Raw genomic sequence first — 22,876 nt, 5'->3', positions numbered from 1 at the left:
GAGCAAGTTTGATTTTTTGCTAATAAGTTTTTCATAAAAAAGGATCGATTCCTCGTGTCTCAAAGTTTTTTTTAAGGTATGGGTTGTCGATTCGAAAATTCCCCAAACAAAGTTTTTAATGACAGAAAAAGGGAGAACGTGTATTAAATACGAACTAAAAAAGGGAATTAGGAAGAAGATGAGCGAGCGAATCTTAATATGTATCTTCATTATGATTTATGGTTGAAGAAGGAACGTGTCAAGCTAGCAATGGCAATGACATTGAATAATTCATAAGCCTAAGGTCCAACATTTGAAAAAATTATATATATTTACCAAAATCAGTATTTTCCCTTGGCTTCAACAGTTTCACAAGGGATGCAGATTTGATTATATTTACATCAATAGGACAGAAACATCAACAAAAATTATATAGACGGAGGTTTTACTATTGAAATTTACCTATTAAATAGTTATATCTTAGAATTTTAATATAAACAAGATAAATATAAATAAAATCTTTTTAATTTTTCATTGGTTATCTTTAAGACTTAAGTATTTAGGGTCCCAAAAATTATCACTCTCTAATATAATTACTTAAATATATAATTTTACCAATATTCAACAATATGTTGTGTACAAGTTACAATTTTGTACAATCTCCAACCAAAAAAATGTAATGAATAATTTTAAATGAAGGATTGAAAGTACTTAGGACGAGGATAATGCAATAATTGAATATTCCATAGATTATTGATACCTTAATGGTGTAATTTTTGACTATTTTAATACAAATTACTAAAATATAAGTATTCTATATAAAGTCAAAATGTTCAGTTATATTACTCATAAATACAACATAACGATTTAATTTTAATAGATCAAAATTAAATGATAGTATCAACTAATAGTTGGTCATTAAAATAATCAATGTTCTAATTAAGTAATGCATTCAAGACGCAGAAATTGCAACTTGTACAATTTGCTTATATGAGTTTCAAGTTGTACAGGCAATTGAGCATTGAAGCTTGAGACACACGTACAGTTTAACTAAGAATCAGTTGATCCCCGGATATCCATGTTTGCCCACCAATTGAATTTCCAGATATTTATATGTATTTGATTCAACTACAATTTTCAATCCCTATAGTAATATATCAACCATGGAAAAAAAAATCCATTTTGCATGATGTTCAAACATGCTCTGTAGCTGTAAATTCTTCATTTTATTTTTGTGGTAGAAAAATATATAATTTGCTAAGCTACAATTAGTACAAAATGCCAACTTGTACACAACATGTACTTATTTAAATGATGTTTGGAAGTTGAGATTTTATTTAAATTACAATGAACAAATAGTATTGTGCACTTTACATAAATAATAATTCACTTTTGATGAAAAATTTTAATTTTTAATGGTAGGATTTTTTTATATATGAATTGAATAATTAATTAATTTCTGGTAAAAATTATTAATTGATAAGTATTCTGTTGTACATAAGTGGGTTCAGACAGAGTTAAATAGAGCAAAATAATTTAATTAATATTCATTAAATCCTACTTTAATTTCATCAATACACTAGAAGTAAGTAAGTCTAAATTAACTCTGAATATGGCTAAAATTAACTATAAATTAAAATTTCATAGCATGAAATCAGACAATTTATTTGTTAGGAACCTTTCTTTTTAGTGAATTGCAGAGCAACCATTTTCTATGCTTAAATAGCTCCTATTTTTAGATATGTTTCCCTCAAAATATGTTGAGAGGTTATGTTTGTCACGTCCTATTTATATTTGTTATTATTAGAGTAGTCAGATAATTTATCGCAAGAGGACGCTACATGCACACATCTTCATTTCCCTGGGTTTAGCTTAATCCTCATTGGCCATTCTTCATTGACTCCTCCTTTTAATTATCCATCAGCTATTGTAATCCTAAGATCTACATCCTAGCACCCCCTACCCACTCCTACTTTCGACTACTCAAATTACATCATGGGCGAGGTAGGGGATTTATTTCATTAGCCGGATAAATTAGGATAATTCTATGTACACTAATAAGGGACTCCTCTCCAATTTCAGGTAGACAAAGAGACAAATATTTCCCTCGAGGATCAGCAAAAAATCAACAAATTTGCTCGCCTCAATTCCCGGCTTGAAGACCTCAAGGAGGAGCTAGCAGGGAAGTCTGCTGAGATCACAACTCTCGAAGATGCTTCTCTCGATCTCACCATGGTGGAAGATGAAGAAGAACTTATTCCCTTTCAAGTAGGTGAGGTTTTCCTCTCTATGAAATCCGATGAAGCGGAAACGCAGCTCGATCAAAGGAAGGAAGCCATCCAAAAAGAATCCTCTCAAATCAACGTTAAAATGGATGAAATCCGAAGTGTCATGTCAGATCTCAAAACGCATCTCTATGCTAAGTTTGGAAATGCCATTAATCTTGATGCGGATGATGAGTAATAAGTGAATTAAATAGTCATTAATAATGGTGCATCTTATTGTCCTAATTGATTATTATCTTATTCAATTTCTACTCATCTACGACTACATGAATGGGGGGAAAAAACAAAAAAAAAAAAAAACGTATTCTCCCTCATCACTTAACAAAAAAATCTCAAATTTAATAGCCTATTAATGAGAATAATTAATATTATTAATAATAATGGTAATTTAACGACGTAAAATTCACACTTGATGTAGAATTCAGTTTTTTTATTTTTTAATACGAGTTTTGAATACATAAAACATCTACCTAGCTCAAAAGGTGTAAATCTCTGGGGGTAGATTTATAATGGAATTATTCGTGATAATCGAATTCTCAATTGACTCTATTCTTTTCAACTTTTCTTGAGTCTCATGAAGCTCGTCCTGCATTTTTCTTTTTCTTTTCGTTTGAACACCACCCTTGACAGAAGACTTCTTTCTAGGACTAGCTTTTCTCTTCTTTTTCGGAATAGTTTTTATGGGAAGAGCTCCAAAAAGGGGTTCGAGGGGGTCAATGTTCATATCTTCATCGAGTACGGAATCTAGAAGAAAAGGCCTGCTTTCAGGTACAATTTTCCGCCCTATCATGACAAGACGAGATTTCTTAAATATCTCTTCAGGTTCAAATTCCTCCAAAAATCCCAAATATCCCCCCATCATGTGTAGATAACTATTTATAACATCTGTGCTCAAGTGTCCAGTAGGAATAAAGTCCAGGGCATTTCGTCTAACTACAAGTTCATTATACAGTTCCGTGAGAGATTGAATTCCAATGATCATGCCATATTGAAAGGGCATCATATTTATTTCAGGTTTCCCGGTGATGGGATCGATAACACGCAATTTTATTGCTAAATCTTCAGCCTCACTTATAGTTGATTTTTGCTCTTCTAGATGGACTCCAAATGCAGAGCCAATCTTATTATTAAACGTTTTCGAACGGCTGTTAAAAACGTCAACATATGCATTTAGTTTACGAATCGTGTCCACCTTTTCTTTTGCAATGCCAATAGTCTCCATACTTTTGCTCACAGAGAGGCTAAATGTTTGAAGAGCTAATTTGTTCCGTCGGCGATCAATGCCGCATGCATTTAAGTGGAAATTTCGAAATTTGGGTGTAGAGGCCTCCCTTGTAGACTCACTTAAAATAAGTTCGAAATCTCTTTTGCATAAAATAGTTTGGGTTTCTGGATTCAGGATGATTCCCATATCAAAAACGTAGTTACGTAACTGGAGTATCATTGAGGACATAGACGGGAAAATATAAATATGGCGAGACTCATCAATAGGATTTGAAAATGTAAAACAACTATTTTTGAGAATGACCTCCTCCATGACTTCCTTGTTATCAATGCTGAGAGAGAGTGCCCAAACTTGAACACCGATTTCTTCAGCTTTTACAATAAGTTGATCCAAAATAAGCTTCGTAATAGGGAAATCAAGGTCTTGATATATTATATACTTCCATTTGTGAAACAAACCTCGAAGTAAGACTACTTGCATTTTCCTAACGATTGGAAATGGAGATGTACCAAGGGTATGTAGGTCATTTCGACATTCTATCTCATCAAAAACAAGGGTTGCCAATTTGAACTTTGGATCCTTTTCCGTCCTAAGTCTTTCTTTAATAATGGCCCATGCAATTTCCTGAGAGCCCTTCTCTACTTTGAATTCACGTACCCAATTCCTCAAAGTACTAAGACCAGGTAAAGGAAAGTGCCCACAACGTCGTATAAAAGCATACGTCTTTGGAGACATTTGGCGAAGCCGTAAAGCAGAAATTATATCTTCAGTCAACCATTTTCGAACTTTTTTTTTATGGAGGATCACATCAGTCTGTGATTTAGTAAATGACATTTGAGGAGTTTCCCTCAAAAGAGGCTCCACATATTTAGAACTCTGCATCTTTCTTACAGAGGATCGCAGCTCGTTGATTTTAATCTTTTGTTGCTCGATGGTGTTGAGGAGTTTCTTATTAAGAGAATTCAATTTTGAGAGTTGAGACTGATATTCAGAAGAGGTGAACTCAAAGACTTGAACACCCACATGTTTGTACTTGGGTTCAATAGGAATGGGTGGAGGATCTGGGCCTTTTGTTAAAAGTCTCTCTATGAGTTCGTCCCGTTGTCTTCGTTCCTCTTCTTCTTTTTGTGCAATTTGGGATGAAGTGAGTTGAGGTGGCTCCTTTTGATTTTTGAAGAGATAGAGAGAGGGGAGAGCGTCGGAGTTGAGGAGCTTCTTCTGAGGAAGGTTCAGGAGTTCATTCACGAGGTCTCGTTTAAAATCTTCTGCAAGGAAATGACGGGAACAGATCCGAGGCTCTTAAAGGAATAAAAAAACAATATTATTGTATTATATTATAAATCAAATGAATCCATCACTCAACAGACAACATTCCAATCAAATACCTTTCACATCTCCCACTCGACAAAGGATCCTCCAGCGTTTATTCAGATTCCGTTCTTTGGGAAATCGATGATAAGAAACTCCGGTTTTAGGACTATGACAGTCTCCAACGGCACAAGTAATGTGAAGCCGTCTCTGTGGCCTCGAGCGGTCCATCTCAACTAAAAGATGTGGGTCCGAGAGTAAGGATTCCATACCTAATGAGTCACTGCATAAGGTCAGGATTGAGTTTATTTAATCTAATAATTAATAGACAATGGACGTCGTGGGCCTATTTATTATTTTATTATTAGTTATGGCTGCTTGATCAATCAAGGACACTAATAGCTTCAGAGAAGGACTAGAAACAGAACTTAGACAGCTGTTGATTGCCGTCCTATTTATTGATTGAATAGTGATTGCTTCACTTTTATTACGTCATAAGTAATCTTGAGCAATCAAGTTATAAAATGACTGCAGTCGACAGTTGACTCAGTTTTGTCTCTAGTCCTTCTTTCTAGAGTATACTTGGCAATACAATATGCCAATGAGTTCTGGAAGAGATAAAACTCTTATCACGCAACCTGTTCTTGTGAAAAAAATCATTTTTGATGATAAGTTTCTCTCTGTAAACTCGATCATATGAATTCGTAGTTGTAGTTTAGTTATATACATATCAATATCACGTGGTATTGGATCAATTCCTACATTTTGGAGCAACGTTTAAAATCCTTCAAGATTGCTCTTGAGGCAAAAAAAATGGATATCTAAGACTAAAAAATGAAGTAAATATTTGTTGAAGGGGTTTCCAAATTAAATAAATGATCAAAAAAATATTGAATTTACAATTTCAACGGATGAATTCGCAATTCAAAAATAAAGAATTAATTTGACTTCGTGTTTGTATTGTACAAGATTATTATGCTGTAAACTCAATTCAAATATTTAATTAATATGAAAATATATTACTTTTCTAGATAGTATTTTAATTCAATTAGAACTCATTGAATTTACTTATAATAATAATAAATAATATAAAAAGATTTAAGACGACATTTTACAAACAAAATTATTAAAGATATTATTGTGACCTTCAACTTTTGTAAGGCAAAATGTAACTGGTATTGCGGGTTGAGTGTAAGAGGTTGAAGTGATTTCTTGAATGAAAGATCGCTTTTGGAATATCGTTATTTTTCTGTATTACGTTATTGACTATTGTCATTGATGAAAACTGAAAAGAATTTAACGAAATCAACCCAGAGTTGAGACTAGAATAATTATCAATTAATCAATGAGAACATCTGGATAATTATTAATAGATATAGAAGTATGGCGCTAGTTGCATCCTATGGCGGAGAGTCCTCCGATGAAGAGACGGAAGAGGCATTCAAGGTTCCTAGACCTGTGGCTCAAATCCGTCAAAGCCGACGTGAAAGTGAGGTGGAAAGTATGAAAAATGAAGGGTTTGGATTGGGAGTGCCCTCAATCCAGGAGAATAGAGTGAATCCATTCTCTGATGATGAAGAAGACGAGGATTCCTTTTTGAGGCCATCAGAAAAGGAGTCTCAAGGGAATTTGATGTCCTCTCTTCCTAAGCCAGTCCTGAAGGAGTTTCAAAGTTCAGGTTTCATCGATCATTTTGAAGACGTTTCGGATATTATTGAGGGGAAAAGTTATGGAGATGAAGAAAGTCCTTCCCCTCCTCCGGTCTTTTCCAAAAAGAAAAAAGGTATCTGAAACATTAATACTTTCTTTATCCATTTCTATCTTTTATTAGTGCAAATTAAACTTCCGACGCTAAAATCCTTGTTCAAAGACCTGGAGACGACTCATGAAGAGGACATCTCCTCTTCATCTACTCAATCTACTCATACTAACAAGTCCTCTAGGACAAAAAGTATTTCTTCCTTTCTTCCACTTCCAAAACATACTTTGCCAACTCTTCCTGTCTCATCCTTTGTTAAAAAACCTCGATCCAATCACAAATTCGCTATTCCATTCACACCACGCTCCATAACTAAGAAGCCCCCTGGTCGAGAGACTCGTCTCCCTCCCTCCAAAAAGAGGAGGAACAATGACTCTTCAGACGAAGAGGATGACGACAGAGAAGCTTCGAGTTTCTTTAACTTTGAATACGCAAATGAGGTCTCGGCTCAACAAACCCTACCAACACTACCTCTCCCTATCCTTAATCCCTCGAAGGAAGTGCCAATAGAAATGGAACCCATTGTAGGTCCATCCAAACCGGATAACCTTCCTTCTCAACCACAATATTCTTCTTCATCCTCTGTGGATCTCATGATGGATGAAGCAGCATTGGAGAGACTTGGAGGAAAGAATTCGCTTAGGAAAAAAGAGCACATCACGAATGTCGTGGAAATTAATGGTGAAGATAATCGAGCAGATCCTAATATATGGCTTACAAAAGCCGTTACTGAAGATGAACTTAGCAAACCTGGACCTCGTGTCACCATCAAGGGTGTACAGAAATCCAGGCATCAAATCACTTATTTGGCTCAACTTGCCAAAGCTAACGAATTTAAACTCCAGCAAGAATGGGCTAACAATGCCCATAGTCGTAGACAGTCTGCACAAAAATACGGATTCTAATTTCAAACTTATTATTCTATGTATATACATACAACGATTTATTCTCAAAATTTCTTAAAATTTTATTAAAAAATAAATTTGTTAAAATCTGTAAACCATTAGATACTTAATAAAAATGGCTGAGTCCGTGATCAATTCTACTTCTAAGGACACTCATTGCTCTCAGACATCCAAAACTAGCGTTTTCAAAACTCTGGGTTTTGAGATTTATCGTTGGTTCGTTATGGATAAAAAGCTGGAGGTTCTCCACAAACATTTCCCCCAAAAGAAGGACGAGACCGATCCCCCCCACATATCAGGCCGTGATGGATATTGTTAATGAACTATGGGCTAATTCAAATTCCAAGGACAAGGAAAAATATAGAATCATCGCTGAGTACTACTTGACGACCCATCAAACGAATACGAAATGATTAACTTTATAATTAATATGGCACTTTAGTCTAACATGATTAATCCCTTAATTATCTTATAAACTTTAGTAATCAATTTGTAAGAATATATCGCTCAAGCTTCTAAAAGCCTAATTTTTTCTTACATTGGGGGGGGGAAGGGACCCTCTCTTTTAATCAAAAATGATTTCCAACGTGGATCCTTCTTGAGAGCTAAATAGTCCTTGTCTAAATCATCTCCAATGTGTAAACAACTCGAATCAGATAATGGACCACCAGAAACATGTTTCATTGCTTCTTTAAATATCCGAAAATCGGGCTTCATGTGCCCTACTTCCTCAGATGACAAGATAAAATCAAAGTATTCCTTTAATTCAAGACTCTCGAGCACGCTATGAATGCGTTTGTCCGAATTTGATATGGCAGCAACTTGTAGATTAAGATACCTCAGGTTTAGTAGAAAATCCTTGGCATCAGGATAGATAAAGTATGCTTCAGGCTTTGTATAATGTTCATACAACTCGCTAAAATAATACAAACAAAAAAGAAACGCTCATTATGTATTTAGCCACATGTTTCAGCATAATGAACTACTCAGCAATAAATTTTATTTTGTTAGAGTCTTCTTCCTTGATGGAGGACTTTTCAAAAGTAGAAGCAACAACATATGACCACCATTGCTTAGAAGAGCTAAGTGACCCATGTCCAAAATTTGGGTAATCAATCTTAGTCTTTTGATGGGAATCAAGAAATGAACTCTTAATTTTGTCTTCATTTAGAACAATCCCTTCTCTCTGTGCAATGTCTTTGTAAATTAAATGAGGGGGTTTGGCAAATTTATAAATGGTTCCAGTTAGGTCCAACGTGACGAACCTCAATCTAGACATAACTAGAAGAAATAAATAATATTGACGTGGATAAATAATATATATACTTCTAAGACTAAAACAGAGTACTATATTTAAGTAATTTGGCCTAGTATACATACATAATATTTAACACATTAAGTACATAGTATTATTGTTTTTGAGACTTCAACTCAGACAAATTCGACTCGCTATATTTTCCAACCATTTTATCTATTACATCATATATAGCTTTTCTAAAATTGGATTGTTGAAAGAGATAGGACTGCACGTGTCCTTGCCCTTTGATATAACGAATTTCTACTCCTGGCCAAATTTCTTTGAAAAATTGAGCCCCATCCTTGGGTTGATACGCATCAATGTCGGATGCAACAATGATAATGAGAGAGGGATCAATAGGATAAGAGTAGTTTCGGAAATGAGTACATTCATCCAGTATTCCTCTCATAAATTCGACAGCATGAAATTTCTTATCAGATGATAACTTGGATTGCTGGAAATGATTCAAAATAAAATAAAAAACTATTATAAAAGACACATTTACCCCGTCATACTGATATTGTATGCCTTACACTTAGATTCAATAAATGACTCCACTTTTTCTCCGGAGTATAGGGTGGATATTGACTAATAACTTTCTTTAGTGCCTCTTCGTTTGGATAAATCATTTTTCTAATTTCATCGTGATAACGAACTTCATTATGATACTGTTCTTCGAGAAGATCCCAAGGTAGAGATTCTGTAAGAACTCCTGATGTAAATGTCCATGAAGCACTACATGAGGTCATACAAGGAACAAGTCCAATGGGTTTATTCCAGTTGACTGCACCAAGAGCTGCCATATGTCCTCCCATGGATATACCATGAGAGACAATAGGCCAGTAACCCCATGATTCTTGAGCAAGGGAATAAATTACAGATGATTCCATAATAAGACATGCACCCATGACTAAAAGATCAGTCACGTTCCGAAGAGTGGATCTTCTTTGTTCGGGTGGCTTCCGGAGACCATAGAAAGGATTTTCAATAAGAATAGATGCAACGCCTCTCTCTCGAAGGAGAGGGAATGCCATGAGATGACGCCTTCTCCAAAAGTAATGATCCCCAGTCCCTGCATATTGAACAACAAGTGGAGTTCCACCTTCTTTGGCTTTACTGAGTGATGATTAAATAAAGATAAAGGATTTGTCCATAGATTTGAACTATGGTCGGGTCTCTGGTTTTACGCGAAATTGGTTAATACTTTCATGTCAATTACGATTGATTATTAATTACAATTTAGTGAAATACAAAAAGATAAATGAGGAGTAATGAGAGCCCTTCCATGTTTCGAATCTAACGTATTTATTGATGCTCATCTATTCATGATTTGTGTAGAGAACCTCTTAGGAAGAATAGCTTGGAAATGACATTTTTGAACAGGATCGGGTAGGAGCTCTGGAGCTACGTCATTGAAAGGAGAAGTGAAAGACCCTTCCACGATGCGTAAATCATTGTGACTCGAATCTTCCTTGTGGATATCAACAGGATAATCCAAGTGATTTACTCTAGGAAGGCATCCACGACGCAGCTCAATGATTTTCCTAAGATCCTCTGGCCGTCCCCACCCATTCACAAAAAATTTGGATAGTAAAACAGATCGGTAGACTACATCAAATCTACTAGGCATACTTTGTTCCAATTCTCAGGTAGGCTGAAGCCACCAACTCTAGCAAATCACTTGTGCTTCTTTCTTCAAAAAGAAAAATAGAAGATCGAGCACGAAAAACTGAAGTAAATTGCAAGTAGTATGAGTAAGTAATATTTATAGATTATTGATTAATAAGATTACTTAGTGTGCCTTGTCCTCTTCAAAATGTTAAGTGTTCGGCCAAAGTCTCTTCAGCTAACGTACTAAAAAAAATAAAACACTCGATGACGTAAGACTTAAGAAAAGTTATGATGGATCTTTGAATACTTACGTTAAAGGAACAGAAAGCCTGCGAGATGAGATACGGCATGGGATATTCTTATATTTTACTTCATTGATAGGTATATTACCGTATATTATTGTAAATAAGAGTAGATTGTAGTGAATTTATTCAATATTTATAATAATATTGTACAATATTGTTAGACAAACAAAATTTGTATTAAGGTTCAAGAACATTATTAATACTATAACTAATAGAATAACTCATCATTATATTCCTCACTATTCAATTTTTAATCCTTTCTTACTCTTTATTTTTAAATCAGTAATTTTTATATCTTTTTGAGTACTATTATTTAGTTCAGAAATTAGTTGTCTTGTTATGCACTTGAAAATTTGACCGAAATATAAAACGATCAAAATGATGCTCTTCATCATATTCAACTTCAAGAATTTCTAGCAAATATAGGTCTTCTGCTATTAGTTTTAAAATATTATAATTATTGAAAATATTCTTCTGGATTTTTTTGTTGACGATATAACTTTTATAATTTATGAAAATATTGAATAACAAAACGTAGACACTAAGAAAAATAAGCACTTCACTGAATTTTCTAGACTTTTTAGATACCTTGTAACTACTACAGCATTCTGGAACGAAGCTAAGACACTTATGAATAAACCTTAGACCAATGAGAGTAGTCAAAAAAATCTTACGTTTTTACTACATACCTAGATATTTAGAAGTATATAATTGTAATAAGTGTAAATCGAAGTAAATTAATCAATTATCAAATATATTATACGTCTAAACAATTAAAACAAAATATAAATATAAACTTGAATCAATGAAGCACATAAATAAATACATATTTGCATTACACCGTTATTTACAATTGATAAATAAGAAAATTTTAATTGTTAATGTCATATTAATATGCTTTACCCGATGAAGTAGTTTGTTTGCAGGAGGTTTCGTGACCTTTCTCATTCTTTCTTGCTCTAATATTATTGGATAGATAAATTAATTTTTATATAAAAAGTTGAGTATAAGTTGCGATGTCTGTCCAAGTTGCAATTTCTTCGCATTAAAATGCATTAATTAATACTCGACTTTTTTCGAATATTTAATTATAAAATCTAAAAGGTTAACATTTGCTATGAGCTTGGAAGATATTCATCCTAATATTAATTATTCAACAAAAATTCAGTTACCCGCTTCTAAAAAGGGCATAGAATCCTGCTCCCAGGCACCAGAATTTGCGTACATAATTAATTTTTAGTAAATACTATATAGAATTAAAGAGTGTTATCATATTTGCTATTAAATAAATATAAGAGGTTCTGTTAATGATAATTTATAGAGTCCTTTTGTTCAGTCCTTTAATGAATCATAACACTAGCTACAAAAATTGAAGTTACCTACATAATAAATATATTTTATCATCTGGTTGACAAATAAAAACTAAAGTAAATAAAAATTAAAGTGGGAACTTTTATTTATTTGAGATTTCTGATTTTTCTTAAGATAATCCTTTTCATTTCCATTGATCGGTGGTCTAAGCTCTCTCTGATTACATGACGACCATGCAATGAAAAATAATTTAAACTGATGAAATATGAGGATTAAGTATTACTATATTTACTAATAAAGAAACCGTGTGGAGAGTTAGCATAACATTGGATTGAGTTAATAGTTATAGAATTAATTATTATGAGTAACAGAAAGGCTCTAGCTCTAACAGCTGGAACTGTAGCAGGGCTTGGAGGGGCACTTCTGGGATATTATCTCTGGCATACCCTTTGGGCGGATAGAGAGGAAGAAGATGGATGGAATTTCCCATCATATTTGAGCATCAAAATCCTTAAAGAAGACTCTGGGGTTGTTATTGGTAGAGGTGGCGCCAATATCCAAGAAATTGAGTTTAAAACCTCAACTAAAATGCATTTCAAAGATGAACGTGAGATTATTTGATCTAATTTACTTAACTTTACGATTTAATTAGACTTTTAATTCTATTCCGCCATGAAATAGTGGAAACAGAATCCCATCGTGTTCTTACCATTCGAGGTTCTCAAGAAAACATTGAATTGGCTGAGATCCTCATTCGACAAACCATTCTTAATCAACCCACAATTCTGGTATCTACCATGAAAATCCCAGGGAAAACGGCTGGTGTTGTAATTGGAAAAAACGGAAATAATATAAAGAATATTCGGAATCTCTCAAGGTGTAAAATCAACATTGATAGAAATGAGGATTCTTCAGGTCTTAAATTGGTGGAGTTGAAAGGCACGGCTGAGCAAATCACTATAGGAAAGCGTCTTATTCAAGAATATATTGATGATGCTACGGATCTACGCAAAAAGATTAGGAATACTTCCCTTACAAGACCCTCGAGAGACAAAACCCTATTTCTTACTTCTGATCAAAACGATAATGAATCTCCAATTGTCAGAGACTCTTATCTTGAGGAGTTTCAACCCTTAAATACTCAAGATGCCATTGAAGTCTACGTTTCATACACAGAGAGTCCTGATTTCTATTATGTTCAAAAAGTGGGACGAATGAGTGTGATGCTGGATAAACTTGTGCAGGATATGACCACTTTCTATAATGAAAAATTCAATAGAGAGGATAATTCCGTTGAGAAGGTATATACTGTATACATTAACGCAGAGTTTTCTCTCAAAATGTTAGGTTTTTTTTAGGTTGAGGTGGACGATATCGTTGCCTGCAAATTTAGTCTTGATGGACACTGGTATAGGAGCCGAGTTGTCAAAATCATTGAAGATGAATATGATCTCGAAAATACATTCTATGAAGTTGAGTTTGTTGACTTTGGAGATCTCGAGTCAAAACTTAAAACTGAAATCTACAATTTGAAAACGGAGTTTCTTAAACTAAACTTCCAAGCCATTGCCTGCAAGTTGTCGAATGTGAAGCCTCTGTAAGTATATGAGAGAAAATGATATGTACATATTATAATTCCAATGATTACAGGAGTGAAGCAGAGGGATGGAGTGAGGAATGCTGCTACGAATTCTCAAAGTTGACTCATAGTGCAAAATGGGAAGTCCTTCTTGCCAAAATTGTGGAATATGGGAATTGTAAGGAAGGGATTAAGCCTTCCCTCATGTTATTCGAAACCAAAGGATCGGATAATACTGACATTGGCAAAGAATTGGTTCGACTCAACCTGGCTAAGCCTAATTAAGTTGATGATACGTGTTTGTTCCAGCTTTGCTCAATAATAAGGTGCATAACTGAATTTTAGTTGTCTCGTTTACCTGACATAACATAATCTTTCGCTCCTAGATGAACCTGTAGACTTAAAATAAATTTTGAAGATTGTAGTTTTTTTTTCATTTGACTAGTTATTTGTATATTTAATCAAATTATATACATCAAGTAATTAAAAATATATATGACGATCATGACTCACGTCCAACAATAAATTCTATATCTATGACGTTAGGTATTGTTCCTCTAATAACATCACCATTTCTTACGGGACCCACTCCTTCAGGTGTTCCGGTAAGGATTAAGTCTCCCTCCTCAAGTGTGAAATAGTCTGATATGTAAGATATTAGGTTCGATACACTGAATATCATGTCTTCAGTATTTCCATCTTGTCTCATTTCATCATTCACGAAGCATTTAAGCTGAACATGACCTGGATCAGGGATTTTATCTATACTAATAAACTCACTGACGGGACAGGATGTATCAAACCCTTTTGCCATTGCCCAAGGATAGCCTTTGGCCATAGCAGTCCGCTGAAAGTCCCTACAGGTCATATCAAGGGCAAGTACGTAGCCTCCTATATATGATGGAGCCTCAGTATCAGACACTCTTGAGCACTTTTCCTTAATAATGACTCCCAACTCAATTTCGTGATGAATTTCTGAACATCCTAATGGGATCTATGAGATCATACATGAAAATATTAAAGTATATAGTTTAATAATGTTGAAGGTGATAGTACCTCAATGCGCTCTCCTGACTGGATATACGATGATGTAGGCTTTAAGAATAACATAGGAGATGAAGGAACTTCATTTTTAAGCTCTATAGCGTGAGCTCTTAATTCATGAAAAAAACAAATAATTAATTAAGATAATTGAAAGAATTCATAGTTTTTTAAAAGATTACTTGTAATTCCGTCCAACACCCACGATTTTTCGACCAATTTTCGTGAACCTCGAAAGATTAGACATTATTTCTACACTCCTTAAAATCAGTGAGATATTATATTAGTTACTGCATTTATTAATGCACCTGACGTTTACAGTTTATTTACAAACAAGTTTCATAAAAATAAACTCCTCAGCTGCCTTTAAAAATGATATGATTATTGCGTATGTAAAATTGGTGTAGGCCTCTTATCACCCCCCCCCACGATCAATTACTTCCTTCTACTCCCGAGCCTTTCACCCCCAGGAAACATTCAACCTTTCAACAGCCATACAAACGTAATTATTAATTTAACCAAAAGGTCCTTGATATAACTTAATGAAGTAAATATTAGTGATACGTATAATTATTACTTAATCAAAGTCAGAATTTTGAATCTCTCCATTAAAAATATTAATTGAGAAGATTTTGGATGATTCTATTTGATTTTTGTGATATTGAGATAAAATTACATATTAATTAACCTATTTATTTTGGGAATACACAACTCTATTTAACCGTAATTAAGGAGTTATCCGGAAATTCTTCTCAGACATTTATTTTATTATAACATCACAGTATAGAGATAAAAATATAGAGTGCATACCAATGTTAATAGAACAGTCTTTACTTGAGGAAAAAAACGAGAGTCAGCTGATGAATACAAACAACAAAACGATCAAAACATTTAAATATTATAATATAGTAAATAGACGTTTCGTCGTACTTAATAATGGGAATTTAGGGGCCTAACGGATAGTGAGGGTACTCAACTTAGTTCAAATTTTCCTCTTTTCTCTGTTTTTAATGGCAAGTATAAATATGAAATCTGTAAAATGCTAAATAGTTCATTGTTATTGTTATAACAGGTGGCCTGTTCCCGTAAAATGTATATGGTATCCCTGCCGCCGGACAATTAATAAAGATATCTAGTCAGTGAGTGTTCAATAGACAATGTTCATCTTAGATGAACATTGTCTATTGATACCTTTGGACTCCACAACGATTATGTACCCGTAAAGGGAGCTCGCAAGTTTTTCAAGTTGATTTATGTTAATAGTTTATGTAAATAGTTTATGTGTATGTATGTACGAAAAACAGTTAGGTATATATAGTATTCCCTGAATCTCGAAGTATCAATTATCATATTATATATATGACTAATTAATTATCGTAGGACCGATGCTGGAGACATATTCACTGTTGTTTGCAGGTTGACATTCAAATTTTGATTAAATATTATTTATTGATTCCTTAAATCCGTTATATTTATGCAATCCTTTTAATTTAATCGAATGGAAGTAATTCCATACGATTTCAGTGGTAAAAAATAGTAAGAAAATCATTGAGAAGGAAAAAAGTACGTGGCTATCCATTGAAGAAATGATAACGACCTAAAATGAACAAATCTGCATTTGGAAATGAGCATGAAGTATGGTTGTTATTGGGTATGGGTTTAGAAGACGTAGTTATAGTGGTGTCCCAAGGGGCTGGGATGGAGGGACTGTAACCTCCCCCGCCCCCCAAAATATTTTTTTTTCCTTTTAATATTTCAAATTATTTCTTAAAAATTTAATTTTCTGTGAATAGCTTTGGCTTTTTGAAATTTTTTCCCAAAAAATTTAATTTATTTTCAATACCTGAAGGTGTTTTAATTTTTTTTCGAATAAATTTAATTTTTTGTGAATACTTATGGATTTTTTCACAAAAAATTAAATTTTTCCAAAAAAAATTCATAAGTATTCACAAAAAATTAATTTATTAGATAAAAAAATTAAAAAATCTACAGGTATTCGCATAAAATTAATTTTTTTCCAAAAAAATTAATTTTTTATGAATCTGAGTGAATGTTTTAATTTTTTTTCAAAAAAGTTTAATATAATATTTGATTTTTTTTTTTTTTTTCACATTTATTTCTAAAAAAAAATTTATAATCATGCGGTTCCCTTGAGTTAAGATATTCAATATATTTATATTATAAATGACAATGCTGAATTTTTTTTACTCTTAAAGATTGTAAGGTTGGTCAACACAAACATAACGGATAAATCATAAAGGTAGTTTATATCCATATAAACAAAACTGATGATAAGGTATTTTAATATATCATCATGAACGACATTAATCAAGTCATTACATATACAAGGCTAGGAATACTGAAATGATATGAAACTATATTCAATTTTGACAGTACTTATTTTGACTCAAATGATAATAATTTTATAATAATAATAAGTAAACTGAAACTTTAACAGCTCATAATATTTTAAGCATTTCAAAATATAATTTGATTTATTTTTTATAGAAAGTGTAAGCATCAAACAATTTTCATTACAATTAAATAGAATAGGAATGATATATTTATAATTTAAAGCAATTTTTATAATAAAAGAACCTATTATGGTATCAAGAAGACATACTCTATCTTATGAGGATTATGATTTGAATGTACCAAAGCTATCTTTTAGACTTGGTATTAATATAGATTTATTGTTTGCTCCTTGTTCAAATATATTCATTATAAATTTAATTTGTGGATGTTTAATTTTTTTTTGATGTAATAAAATAGCTGCTATGCATTTTATTTTAATGTCAATGACTTCCAAGGGAAGAAAAATAGATTCTTCCATATTTTAAAGAATGATATTTTCCTAAACTTTTTAAAGTCATCAATTTGATCTTTTTTCTTTTCTTTTTGAAGATCATAAATTGTGATTTAGAAGACGAGTTCATAGCGTTAGCAAATCCTAGAAATATGATTGAAAGTGTTACTCCATACTTTGATTATTAATAAAAATAAAATTGTTTTTATCTGAATAGAGTTGCAAAATGATAGAAAATCTCCAAAAATTCCAATGGAAACTTAGCTTTGGGATTGATTTTTTAAATGTAATTTTAAGATTTGTTCAGTATAGATTTAAAAGACAATATTTTATAATTTTGACTGTTTATGCTTTAAAATTTAGTGCTAGGAATGGTGATTCCTTTTAGTTAACTGAATCACTTGAATCAATTCTACGTTTATCAGTCCTCCCCCCTCTAATAAAAATAATTTTATACCTTTTTTCGTTAATTTATCACGTCTAAAATAAATAATTCGCCACCAGACTAAGGGGTCTGAAGTTCTTGATAATAAAGATTCTGCTACAAAAGTAAGAACTTCAGAAATTACATCTGAAGAGGTATAATATTCTAAAGTCTAGCTTTAACTAATTCAAAATTGGACGTCCTCTTTGAACATGAATTTGAAGGGATGAAACAATCTTGAGAGGTTTTAAATCCCTCTACCTAATGTTGTTCAATAGATTTTTTCTAAAAAATATATATAATATCTTGAAATTGGGCCCGTTTGGTCTTGAGATTGGGTAATTTGCATCTTCTACCACCAAGCTTATCCAAAACTGCCCACTCAATAGGATAATGTTGCCTTCCAATAGCTATTCATTTCTCGAAGCATAGGTTTTAGGGGTGCTGTTGAATAGAAATAGAAGGGCGATGAGGCTGCCCCCAAAAAGGGTATTGGTAAAATTATTGTGTTAAAAAGGTTGGGGTAATCTAGTTGTGTAATAATATTCGGGCGAGCAAACTATTGAATGATGAAAAAAATCAATCCATCTTATATACTGCCCACGGCAGTTTAAATTCTGGAGCAGCTGCATCTCTAAGCATCAAGGCTCTCTTGTAATATCCCATAATACACTCTGGTTCACTAGATAACTTGATGCAAAAGTTCACATGTCAGTTCAACATTCCTTATATTCTAAAACTTACAGATTGAACGAATAATTATATGACATCTTTAACTTGTCCTCTAGATAACTCTATTGAAAATGAGAGCCTTCATATTAGTTAATAAATGATTATTACTTAAGATCACCTGCAAAACCCGTGGGCCGGGGTGCATTATAGTATATTTGAAGAGGTCCTTGATGCTTCGAAACGTTGGGGTGGGGTGTAAACTACCTTGGGTCTCATCACTTCACCGGCACAACCCGTTGGCTGTGGTATATTTTTGATTGTTACAAGTGGTCATTGAAGCTTAAGGAAGTGGCTGTGGGGGGGAATTTAACCTACTTTAGGGCACAGCATGAATTAGAGTGCACTCAAAGTATCAGGCTACTGATCAAAGGCGAAAATCCAGTGTGAAATGGACATGTTAAAAAAAAAGAAACCGAAAATCAACATGGTAACTTAATCAATTTGAAGAATGCATTGGAGGAGGGAAATAATAATGCTCATGATGTTTCATTAATTTCAGCTACAATAAGCTGTGGCAAGAGAGGAAGGAAAAAGGATATAAACAATGACATTTCCTACTATTACTCCAATATTAGTCCCCTATTCTACTCTGAGTTCAATATAATTATATCTCCGCAACAAATCCTCAGGGTTACAATCCCTCTTTTATGAGCACAGACGAACGTTCAATCCGGTTTTGTATTTAATTTAATGTATTTAGGAAAGAAAACTCAATACTCAGGAATGAAATAATAATGACAACTGGTAAGGAAAAGAAAATTAGTTTTTTTAACTACCAATTACAAAATAAACGTACTTGCTAAAAACACCACCGGATTTACATGGATGTTAATAATTAATGGACTACCATGCGAAATTTGAATATTATTTTCATATTTTACATGGTTAATAGAAATACATCATGTAATTGGGCTCGCTAGTGTTTTCAATTTGACATATTGTACCGATTGCAAGGTAAGACACAAAGGTTTTGACGCCATTGCAAGAGTAGAGTTTCAATTTCAAACCAGTTCTTTATATCAACCTCGTCAAAAGAGAGAGTTCCAAAGCAGTTTTCTTCATTTTCACAATTAAGGGACATTTTGTGAAGAATTCGTAAGCAGTCATTCTGAATTCCAGGGATACCATTAAAAACTTCGTTCCACCTATCAACAGTTTAGCGACTTGGCATCTGGACGATTTGAGTTCTTCTCAAGTATTCATAAGTTTTACAGTTCATCGTCTTCCGAACTAAAGCTTTCGTAACATCCTCTCTATCTAATGATGATGAGCAAAGTCTCTGAGAAAGACTGTGAATTAATTGGAAGTTTCCAAATGCTTACTAAACCGGTCTATTTATGGAATTGGAAATACTCACTCAGTCTGCAAAGATCTGTGTTGGATAATTCATATAATCTGAAGTAATTGATCCATTTTTCGTTTCTAAAATCAGAAACAATTATATAATCCATATAAATGATCGATGAACATCATTATATACGATCTATTATCGAACAATTTGTAGCATTTGTTACACTAATAAATCTGTTTGATTTATCAGAGTGACAAATGTCCAGGAATTGGTCATCTCAAATATCTTTTAAATTATTATTCCTCTGAAATTGATTTATATATATTAATCTTAAACAATGGGTTACAGTTGATAGATATGATTTAACAACTCATTAACTAAGTCCAGCTGAAGTTATAAAAATCAATGCTTCCCACAAACCATTAATTTATCGCGAATAACAAATCACTCATCATGTCTTTTTTGTGAAAAGTGGATGAATTTGTAGTTTTATTAGTTTTTTCTTAAAATTACTCGAAAGTCCAAATTTATTGGGATTGAAGATTTTAATAGTCATTTTCGTATTTTACGGCTTAAAAAACAGTAATAAATATGGCTTTTAGCCGGTGGGTGTTTCAAGACCTGAATTTTGTAGCATAGTTTTATTTCTAAGGCGGATGTGTAGGACAATAAAAGAATACTAAGTAGAATAATTTTAGCCTTAGTTTGTTAGTTAGTATGTTTATTTGTTTGTTGATACCAAAAACTAACTAACTAACTATGGTTATTTAGTTACTTTGTTTATTACTTGTTAGTCACCAAGATTATACTTAATTCAAACTTGTCACGAAGATTATAAATGGCCACTCTAAGAGGCTTTTAAATTTTGAGAGGTGAAGGTTCCAGTTTGTTACTTAGTTAGGTTGTTTGTTTCTTAGTCACCAGGATTATGGTAAAGGTTACAGATTGAGTTTGATCAAACTTAGTACAAAGATTATATATGGCCAGAGTAAAAGATCATTAAAATTTTGAGAGGTCAAAGTAACACAAAACGTAAAAAAACATCATCGACCATAACTATGCAAAAAAAAAATTGAGAGACAAAGCTCAACTTGATTTTAGGGTCTACCGTCTGCCCATTCTAGTTTATAAATGTAATTTGGAATTATCCACAAGTAACCATGTGAAGTCACCATGAGATGGAATCACTGGGCAATAAAAAAATAGCAACAAAAATCAGCATACAATGACCAAACAAAAATCAATTATAAACAAAATAGATTTATATAATTTGTGAAAAAATAATTTACATGGTGATTACTTTATTTCTATTTATAAAAACCTAAACAATATTTGTAGAACATTTTGTATAATTGGATATTCAATTCAATAACAATTGAATTTTGTTTAATAGAAAGATTAACCAATAAAAAATATTATTTGAATGACATAGAATTAGAATATGTATTAAACAAATTGAACAACTTACAAAAATTTTTGGTTCTGTATCTGTACCTCCGTAATCTTTAGACTACAAAATGAAAAATCCAAAAAACGAATTATTGTAACAACAGAAAAAGAACGTGTATTAAATACAAATTGGAAAAAGGAATTAGGTCGAGGATGAACGAGTTAGTTTTAGTATGTATCTTCAATCTTCATTATGGCTGAAGAAGGAGCATGACAAGTTAGGAATGGCAATAAAAATAAATAAATCACAAGGTCAAACATTTGAAAAAATTGCTTTATATTTACCAAAATCCGTATTTATCAATTATATGTTGGATATTCAAGAGTGTCAAACGTCGTGTAGATTTGATTATATTTACATCAAATGGACAAAAAAAAAAAAAAAATGTTGTATACAAGGAGATTTTATTATATAAATTTACCTATTATAGTTTATAATTGATAATTTTAGTCTAGAATTTTAACATGAACAAGCTAAATATAAATAACATTTTTTTAAAATTCTTTCATTGGCTCTCTTTAAGAGAATGTATTTGTCCTAGTAATAAACTAAATTTTAATTCATAATAATAAATATAATTACTCAATATTAATAATGAACCAAATTTCGAATAAAATGTAACATTAAATAAATACCTATTTTATAAATAATGAATAAAAAATCAAATACACAATTAACACTTTTTCTTCCTCCTCTTTTTCCAAAAGCAAGTCCAAGTTTCCCCTCATAAGAACTAGATTTTCAAAATTGTGGGATGTAAGGAAATACCTTTTCGGTTGCAAAATGTCTGAAATCACACTAAAGAACCTCTCCCCCCTGCAGTTGAGGGCATGGGTGTATTCTTCTAGACAAACAAGTCCACTTTCTGGAAACTGCACCTCTAGATTTTTGGCTACCTCTTAACCTCAAAGATCCATTTTTTAATTAATTTATAAAAAATACTAAACAATATATGGAAATTGTAAATCCGTATTAAGTTTAGACATCAATATCTTGGCAAATCTGAGATCATGATCATTATGGGCTGATAAATGACAATAATTTTATGGAATACACGATTAAAATGAATGGACATAAAGCCTCCTAGCTAGCCGGATCTGAACCCCTTGGAATATTATTTCCGGAGTACCTTAGAGAAAGAGTACAATAAACGTGCACATGACACTGTTGACACCTTGCAGGCTTCCATTCTTGAGGCAGTGGCCAACATGGACAAGGAGTTCCTCATTAAGGCCTCTGCCAGATTTAGAACCAGGTTAGAGGCTCTGGTTGAAGCTGGAGGCGTTTAGTTTGAGTGACTGACTTAACAATGGACTCTGTCAAAAGGAAGAGTTTTGCGAATGTCTGAATTTATAATATATATTATCCTTAAGTGTTCCGGATTTAATATCCTCCACTCTGTCTTATACCAATTTACCTTACTAAACAAAATATATTGAATATATGAATGATTCCCTGATTTTGATTTCTGTAAATGAACTATAGTAAACCACATTCTGTCTAACTAACATGGTTTCAAAAAATGTAAATTACGTAGGCTACTATATATATTTATGGCCTAGACTCCA

The 22,876-nt window shown here is 32.7% G+C and overlaps 7 protein-coding genes across 10 annotated transcripts; 3 read left to right on the top strand and 4 right to left on the bottom strand.

Annotated features, from left to right (window-relative positions):
- Positions 1 to 1,784: 1,784 nt before the first annotated feature.
- Pfdn4 (prefoldin subunit 4) lies at positions 1,785 to 2,670 on the top strand. The gene is made up of 2 exons (XM_040719201.2): positions 1,785 to 1,983; positions 2,062 to 2,670. Exons 1-2 carry the CDS (start codon positions 1,975 to 1,977, stop codon positions 2,440 to 2,442), a joined length of 390 nt encoding a protein of 129 aa, XP_040575135.1. The 5' UTR covers positions 1,785 to 1,974; the 3' UTR covers positions 2,443 to 2,670.
- Positions 2,671 to 2,679: 9 nt separating this feature from the next.
- Positions 2,680 to 5,261, bottom strand: LOC121124073 (uncharacterized). The gene is made up of 2 exons (XM_040719198.2): positions 4,875 to 5,261; positions 2,680 to 4,787 (listed from the first exon to the last, which is right to left on the bottom strand). The coding sequence occupies exons 1-2, from the start codon at positions 5,065 to 5,067 to the stop codon at positions 2,740 to 2,742; spliced, it is 2,241 nt and encodes a 746-aa protein (XP_040575132.1). The 5' UTR covers positions 5,068 to 5,261; the 3' UTR covers positions 2,680 to 2,739.
- Positions 5,262 to 6,092: 831 nt separating this feature from the next.
- LOC121123900 (haloacid dehalogenase-like hydrolase domain-containing protein 3) lies at positions 6,093 to 8,740 on the bottom strand. The gene is made up of 2 exons (XM_040718960.2): positions 8,448 to 8,740; positions 6,093 to 8,377 (listed from the first exon to the last, which is right to left on the bottom strand). The coding sequence occupies exons 1-2, from the start codon at positions 8,738 to 8,740 to the stop codon at positions 7,996 to 7,998; spliced, it is 675 nt and encodes a 224-aa protein (XP_040574894.1). The 3' UTR covers positions 6,093 to 7,995.
- On the top strand, positions 6,181 to 7,601 carry LOC121123898 (uncharacterized). The gene is made up of 2 exons (XM_040718957.2): positions 6,181 to 6,580; positions 6,629 to 7,601. The coding sequence occupies exons 1-2, from the start codon at positions 6,181 to 6,183 to the stop codon at positions 7,459 to 7,461; spliced, it is 1,233 nt and encodes a 410-aa protein (XP_040574891.1). The 3' UTR covers positions 7,462 to 7,601.
- LOC121123899 (protein ABHD18) lies at positions 8,400 to 10,618 on the bottom strand. Of its 2 annotated transcripts, XM_040718958.2 has the most exons (4): positions 10,551 to 10,618; positions 10,102 to 10,487; positions 9,292 to 9,874; positions 8,400 to 9,212 (listed from the first exon to the last, which is right to left on the bottom strand). In XM_040718958.2, exons 2-4 carry the CDS (start codon positions 10,386 to 10,388, stop codon positions 8,871 to 8,873), a joined length of 1,212 nt encoding a protein of 403 aa, XP_040574892.1. In that variant the 5' UTR covers positions 10,389 to 10,487; positions 10,551 to 10,618; the 3' UTR covers positions 8,400 to 8,870. The 2 variants fall into 2 exon arrangements, with proteins under 2 accessions (XP_040574892.1, XP_040574893.1); XM_040718959.2 differs by having other exon boundaries at positions 10,102 to 10,551.
- A 1,411-nt stretch (positions 10,619 to 12,029) lies between these two features.
- LOC121124051 (tudor and KH domain-containing protein homolog) lies at positions 12,030 to 14,104 on the top strand. Its single transcript, XM_040719159.2, has 4 exons — positions 12,030 to 12,592; positions 12,667 to 13,286; positions 13,344 to 13,582; positions 13,636 to 14,104. Exons 1-4 carry the CDS (start codon positions 12,346 to 12,348, stop codon positions 13,847 to 13,849), a joined length of 1,320 nt encoding a protein of 439 aa, XP_040575093.1. The 5' UTR covers positions 12,030 to 12,345; the 3' UTR covers positions 13,850 to 14,104.
- Positions 12,579 to 15,455, bottom strand: LOC121124052 (oxaloacetate decarboxylase, mitochondrial). Of its 3 annotated transcripts, none has more exons than XM_071890890.1 (4): positions 15,416 to 15,455; positions 14,788 to 14,865; positions 14,621 to 14,717; positions 12,579 to 14,558 (listed from the first exon to the last, which is right to left on the bottom strand). In XM_071890890.1, the coding sequence occupies exons 2-4, from the start codon at positions 14,850 to 14,852 to the stop codon at positions 14,067 to 14,069; spliced, it is 654 nt and encodes a 217-aa protein (XP_071746991.1). In that variant the 5' UTR covers positions 14,853 to 14,865; positions 15,416 to 15,455; the 3' UTR covers positions 12,579 to 14,066. The 3 variants fall into 3 exon arrangements, with proteins under 3 accessions (XP_071746991.1, XP_040575095.1, XP_040575094.1); XM_040719161.2 differs by having other exon boundaries at positions 15,294 to 15,430; XM_040719160.2 differs by lacking the exon at positions 15,416 to 15,455 and adding an exon at positions 15,183 to 15,229.
- Between the last annotated feature and the right edge of the window lie 7,421 nt (positions 15,456 to 22,876).

Source organism: Lepeophtheirus salmonis, chromosome 9 (assembly GCF_016086655.4).
Source record: "Lepeophtheirus salmonis chromosome 9, UVic_Lsal_1.4, whole genome shotgun sequence".
Lineage (NCBI taxonomy): Eukaryota > Metazoa > Arthropoda > Copepoda > Siphonostomatoida > Caligidae > Lepeophtheirus > Lepeophtheirus salmonis.
This window is presented reverse-complemented; position numbering and strand designations above follow the sequence as displayed.

What these genes read in the sequence shown, in the direction of transcription:
- LOC121124073 (XM_040719198.2), bottom strand. Translation starts at nt 5,067, where the DNA reads ATGGAATCCTTACTCTCGGACCCACATCTTTTAGTTGAGATGGACCGC. An exon ending in TCGAGTGGGAGATGTGAAAG is followed by an intron (nt 4,788 to 4,874) that starts GTATTTGATTGG and finishes TATTCCTTTAAG; the next exon opens with AGCCTCGGATCTGTTCCCGT.
- LOC121124051 (XM_040719159.2), top strand. Translation starts at nt 12,346, where the DNA reads ATGAGTAACAGAAAGGCTCTAGCTCTAACAGCTGGAACTGTAGCAGGG. An exon ending in AATGCATTTCAAAGATGAAC is followed by an intron (nt 12,593 to 12,666) that starts GTGAGATTATTT and finishes GCCATGAAATAG; the next exon opens with TGGAAACAGAATCCCATCGT. An exon ending in TTGTCGAATGTGAAGCCTCT is followed by an intron (nt 13,583 to 13,635) that starts GTAAGTATATGA and finishes CAATGATTACAG; the next exon opens with GAGTGAAGCAGAGGGATGGA.
- LOC121123898 (XM_040718957.2), top strand. Translation starts at nt 6,181, where the DNA reads ATGGCGCTAGTTGCATCCTATGGCGGAGAGTCCTCCGATGAAGAGACG. An exon ending in CTTTTCCAAAAAGAAAAAAG is followed by an intron (nt 6,581 to 6,628) that starts GTATCTGAAACA and finishes ATCTTTTATTAG; the next exon opens with TGCAAATTAAACTTCCGACG.
- LOC121124052 (XM_040719160.2), bottom strand. Translation starts at nt 15,214, where the DNA reads ATGGAGAGATTCAAAATTCTGACTTTGATTAA. An exon ending in GGTGTTGGACGGAATTACAA is followed by an intron (nt 14,718 to 14,787) that starts GTAATCTTTTAA and finishes TCATGAATTAAG; the next exon opens with AGCTCACGCTATAGAGCTTA. An exon ending in AGTCAGGAGAGCGCATTGAG is followed by an intron (nt 14,559 to 14,620) that starts GTACTATCACCT and finishes ATGATCTCATAG; the next exon opens with ATCCCATTAGGATGTTCAGA.
- LOC121123899 (XM_040718958.2), bottom strand. Translation starts at nt 10,388, where the DNA reads ATGCCTAGTAGATTTGATGTAGTCTACCGATCTGTTTTACTATCCAAA. An exon ending in CAAGCTATTCTTCCTAAGAG is followed by an intron (nt 9,875 to 10,101) that starts GTTCTCTACACA and finishes ATCATCACTCAG; the next exon opens with TAAAGCCAAAGAAGGTGGAA. An exon ending in GTCATTTATTGAATCTAAGT is followed by an intron (nt 9,213 to 9,291) that starts GTAAGGCATACA and finishes AATCATTTCCAG; the next exon opens with CAATCCAAGTTATCATCTGA.
- LOC121123900 (XM_040718960.2), bottom strand. Translation starts at nt 8,740, where the DNA reads ATGTCTAGATTGAGGTTCGTCACGTTGGACCTAACTGGAACCATTTAT. An exon ending in AAAATAAAATTTATTGCTGA is followed by an intron (nt 8,378 to 8,447) that starts GTAGTTCATTAT and finishes GTATTATTTTAG; the next exon opens with CGAGTTGTATGAACATTATA.